Source organism: Chinchilla lanigera, unplaced genomic scaffold (genome assembly GCF_000276665.1).
Source record: "Chinchilla lanigera isolate Chin_1 unplaced genomic scaffold, ChiLan1.0 scaffold00007, whole genome shotgun sequence".
Lineage (NCBI taxonomy): Eukaryota > Metazoa > Chordata > Mammalia > Rodentia > Chinchillidae > Chinchilla > Chinchilla lanigera.
In genome coordinates this window covers 28,557,869-28,562,674 of record NW_004955408.1, presented here as the reverse complement: position 1 = coordinate 28,562,674, position 4,806 = coordinate 28,557,869, and the positions used below count along the sequence as shown (strand labels likewise).

Here is a 4,806-nt window from a genome sequence, read left to right as displayed (position 1 = left end):
GGCGACTCCTCACTCACCACGGTCCTGCGGGGCGGCGCGCCGGGGGTCCGCGACAGGGCCCGGCGAAGCCTCCGCGCCCGGCCCGAGCGGGTACCCCCCGAGCTCTCCGAACCGCTGTCGTCCGAGATCACGATGAAGTCCTCCATGACTGCGGGTACCAGCCACGCTAGACCGTGGGCGGCCGGCGACCCGGGCGGCGGTGGCAGCGGCGACTTCGGTTCCTGTTACCGGAGCGGCGGCGGCGGCAGCGGCGACAGCCCGGGCCATCACTCCGCCGGCCCCGCCCCCTCTATCCAGGGCCCCGCCCCTCGTCCCGGCCCCGCCCACTTCCTAAAGCCCCCGCCCACCGGTGGCCAGCAGCCCGCTGCCGAGTCAAGGACGTGAGAAAGCGGAGGAGGGAGAAGGGGAGGGGGTGGGAGGAGAGGGGGAGCGAGGGAGAGATGAGAGAGACGCATGAAAGGGAGGGGTGGGGGGAGGTGAGAGGGAGAGATGAGAGGGAGGGATGAGATGAGATGGGCCAAGGTCGGGGCTGCGGGGCAGGGCGCTGATATGTGACCAACCCCCGTCTCCCTGCAGTGTGAGCTGGTCTCCCTGAAGACAGAGCTTGCGTGACTGACAAGGAGAGGGGCCCCTCGAGATGGATGACTTGGCTCTGACTGACTCATCCTGGTGGGGTAGATGGTGCCCTGACTGCGCATTACCTGGGTGCGCACTGACAGTGTAAAGGGGTCCCCAGCTTACAGTGGGCGGCCCAGACTCTTACTGATGGGGTAGAGGGGCTCTGAGTGTCTGAGGGCGGTGACCTGGTCTTTTAGGAACGGATGGCACGGCCCCCAGATGACTGAGCTGGTTTTCTGAGGTACAGGAGAAAGCCCACACTTCTTTGCATATATGTGCAGGATCAACTCCTAGAAGTAGAATTATTGAATTTAAAGTGGGACGTAAAGAGTTACTCAGTGGTACCCGGATGAAAAGAAAAAGTGCACAAAGAAAAGCTCTGAGGTAGTAGAGGCTGTGAATAATTAGGCTATCCTTACAATAAATGTGGGTAATTGACTAAATCCTGGTTCGGCCCCAACAACTTTATAAAATATAGTAACAGAGCCAAAGACAATTGTCAGAAGGGGAATTTGTTCCTAGAGGAATGAAATTCAGGTGCTGTTTAAGCAATGTCTAGTGCAGTGGCTCTTAAAAGTTTAGGTTTATAAAAACACAGATTACTGTGCTTTACCCCAGAGTTTCTTTTTCTTTTTTTAAATTAATTAAGTTTTTGGGTACCTTTTAGGTATACATAATGATTACATTCATCCCAGGGAATTTGTACCTGTACATGTTATAACTTGATTCTTTTTTCCCCTTCCCTTACCCTTCGTTCAACACTTCTCTCCCTTCTTATTTACAAAATCTTTTGTGGGGGAAGGATTGTGGTTGGTAATGGATTGATTACTGGTGGTCGGCTTATGATCCCCAGCTGAACTGAGTGCACGTGGTGCTGGGTGTGGGAGGCCCGCCTGAGGATTGTTACCATCAGCTGAGAGGCAGAATTGGAAAGGGATAATGAATTTCTCCTGTTGGTTTTAGTTACGTTCTTTGTTCTACTAAAAGGTGACTGAAATGAATGATCAGGGCCACCACAGTCCGAGAGACTGTAAGCCCCCTGATCCCAGATTTTTAGCTCTCTTGTTTTTCTTGTCTCTTTTATCTTTTCTTATTCATTCGCGGGCACCTCGTTCTCAGGACCTGTCACTATAGTTAATACCAACAATCTTTGTTTCCATTTTATCTTTCTTTTCACATTTTTTCTTTTCCTTTCCTTTCTCCCTCCCCCCTCCCTAGTTCCCCTTCCCATTTTCTTCCTATTCTGCAAAATCTATTATACATTTTGGCCCTTATTTACACTTTCAGATTCTCACACCAGAGAAACCTTGCAATATTCACACGTGTTGGATATATTTCACTAAAGAGTATGGTCTCAAGGTGCATCCATTTACCTAGAAATGTCTCAAGTTCATCCTTCTTTATGGCTGAGTAGTACTCCCTTGTATGAAAAAACCCCACATCTTTATCCATTCATCTACTGATGGGCATTTTGGCTGTTTCCAAGATTTAGCTATTACAAACTGTGCTTCTATGAACATGGGTGTGCATATATCACTGTAATATAATGCTTTTAATTTTGGGGGGAAGATACCAAGAAGGGGAATAGCTGGTGAATGGAACCTCTAGTTTTAGTTTTTTGAGGAATCTTCACAATGGTTTCCACAATAGTTGACCAGTCTACACGCCCACCAACAGTGGAGAAGCATTCCTTTTTCCCAACAGCCCTGCCAGCATTTGTTATTGGTTGATTTCTTGATAATAGCCATTCTTTCTGGAGTGAACTAGAATCTCAGAGTTGTTTTAATTTGCATCTCTTGAATGACTAATGATGTTGAACATTTTTTCATATATTTATTTGCCATTTGTACTGCTTTATCTGAGAGGTGTCCATTCATTTCAGATGCCCATTTCTGGATTGGGTCTTTAAATTTGGGGCAGTATGATTTTTTTGAGTTCTTTATATGTTCTAGATACTAGTCCTTTGTCTGAGGAACAGCTGGCAAAATTTTTTTTCCCATGCTGTGTGTTGTCTCTTTTTTCTATTGGTGGTTTCCCTTGCTGTGCAAAAGCTTCTTTAATAAGATGAGATCTCACTTGTTGATTCTTTGTAATAGTTCCTTGCACCCCAGAGTTTCTGACAGAAATACTGAACTTTTAGAGTGAGCTCCAAAATTTGCATTTCTAACTAGTTCCTAGGTAATGTTGTTGATGTTGTTAGTTTGGTAACCACACTTACAACCACTGATCTGGTGGACAAGAAGTTTATGACCAACCAATTTCAGATGTTATTTCCAATGAGTGAATTGTAAAGAACTTCATTAAGTTGACTTTACCTAATGCCATTAGACAGTTTATCTCCCTACTTCTTTTTTGTGTGTGCTGGTGATGAAATCAAGGCCTCATGAATGCTAAGCATGCTCTCTACCAGTGAGCTACATCCTCAGCCCTAAGTTCTTACTTCCTGAAACACTGTCTTTTCTATGCTTCAATGTTGGAAGTTGAACTCAGTGGCTCATAGTGCAGCGCAAATGCTCTTCCACTAGTCAGCACCCCCAGCCCTCAATGATCATTTTTATCCCAGTGACACCCCCATATGTTTACCTCTGGCCCAGTCTCATCCTTGAAGCTACAGCTGTATATATCCAGATGGTTATTGAAGTTCCTAGGCATTTCAGATTGAATACTTCTAAAACTAAGCTCACCTTGGAGCTAGGCATGGTGGCACACACCTGTCATCCCAGTACTCAAGAGGCAAGAGGGTCACTGTGAGTTTGAGGCAAGCCTGGGCTACATAAGTGAGTTCAAAGCTAGGCTGCACTACATAAAGAGACCATCTCAAGAAAAAAACCCAAAGAAACAAAAAACAATAACAAAAAAACTGAACTCACCTCTGCTCACCCTCCAATTTTTTTTCCTCAAAATGCTCGTTCTCCCTCACTGTTCCCTGTCTCAGTCAGTGGTGCTACCACCAGCCAGCACTTGCTGAAATGAGAAACCCGGGCATTGTGCTTGATTTTCACTTTTTCCTCATCAATTAGTCATGTCTACTTTATCTCCTAAATATCTTCTCTTTACATTCACTTCTTTTGGCTTCCACTGCTGTGATTCTAGCCAAACTAAGATCACCTCTGGCCTAGTCTATTGTGGTAGCTTGGCATCCAGTCTTCCTGAATCTATTCTTGTCCTCTTTCATTCTGTTTGTTTGTTTGTTTGTTTGTTTTTGTTGTTTCTTTCTGGTACCAGGAATTGAACTCATGACCTCACGCTTGCCAGGCAGGTGCTGTGCTGCTGAGCTAAATCCCCAGCCCTGTCATTCTTTTTTATGCACTCAGCCAAAGTGATCTTTTTTTAGAAGTCTGTAATCATGTCCCCTTCTAATAAGTACTGTCTGTACCTTAGTTAGCTCTACTTTCAATAACAAAAACTGGCTTAAACAACAGAAATTTATTTCTTACAATTCTAGAAGCTGGGAAGTTCAAGATAAAGATGCTGGTTGAACCTTTTTGTAGTAATAACTGTCTTTTCCTTGGGTTGCAGGTGGCCAATTATTACTATGTCCTCATATGGCCTTTCTGTGCAGGAAGAAAGAAAGAAAGAAAGAAAGAAAGAAAGAAAGAAAGAAAAAGATCTCTTCCTCTTTTTCTTGTAAAGCCACTGATCTCATACTTAAGGCTCTACCTTTATGACAATCAAATCCTAATCCCCTTCCAAAGACTTGGTCTCCAGACTATCACTTTGTGGGTTAAGGCGTCAGCACAAACATTCAGTCCCATCACATTCTATAAGGTCCTAAAATATAAACAAATATAACTTTGCGCATTTTCTAGATTGTATAAATATATATTTAGATATTGTAAATAATGATATGTAGAACAAATATGCATTTACTGAATAACTTGCTGAACAGCTGTACTACATTCAAGGGATATAATAATGAACAAGATAGGCTTGGTCCCTTACTCTAATAGTATTTACAGTTTAAGAGGAAGGTCAACAGTTAACCAGGAAATACTTATAAATTATAAGTGTATGATCAGTTTGAGAAGTCTCAATTTATGAACCATAAATATGAAACAGCTTTATTTTTTTCTCAGTAATTATTATCACTATCTCTAGAAATCCTGTTGCTCTCTAGATGGTATTTTTTTTCAATTTTTATTTTTTATTCCTACATGTTTGTAGTACATAATGATTACATTTCTTGTA

The 4,806-nt window shown here is 43.4% G+C and overlaps 1 protein-coding gene across 1 annotated transcript in view; it reads right to left on the bottom strand.

Moving 5' to 3' along the window:
- Simc1 (SUMO-interacting motifs containing 1) overlaps positions 1–303 on the bottom strand; it is a 68,049-nt gene extending 67,746 nt beyond the window's left edge. The window contains exon 1 of the mRNA XM_005376371.2: positions 18–303. Coding sequence (XP_005376428.1) covers positions 18–146 — 129 coding nt within the window. The 5' untranslated portion in view covers positions 147–303. The remainder of the gene's footprint in view (positions 1–17) is intronic.
- Between the last annotated feature and the right edge of the window lie 4,503 nt (positions 304–4,806).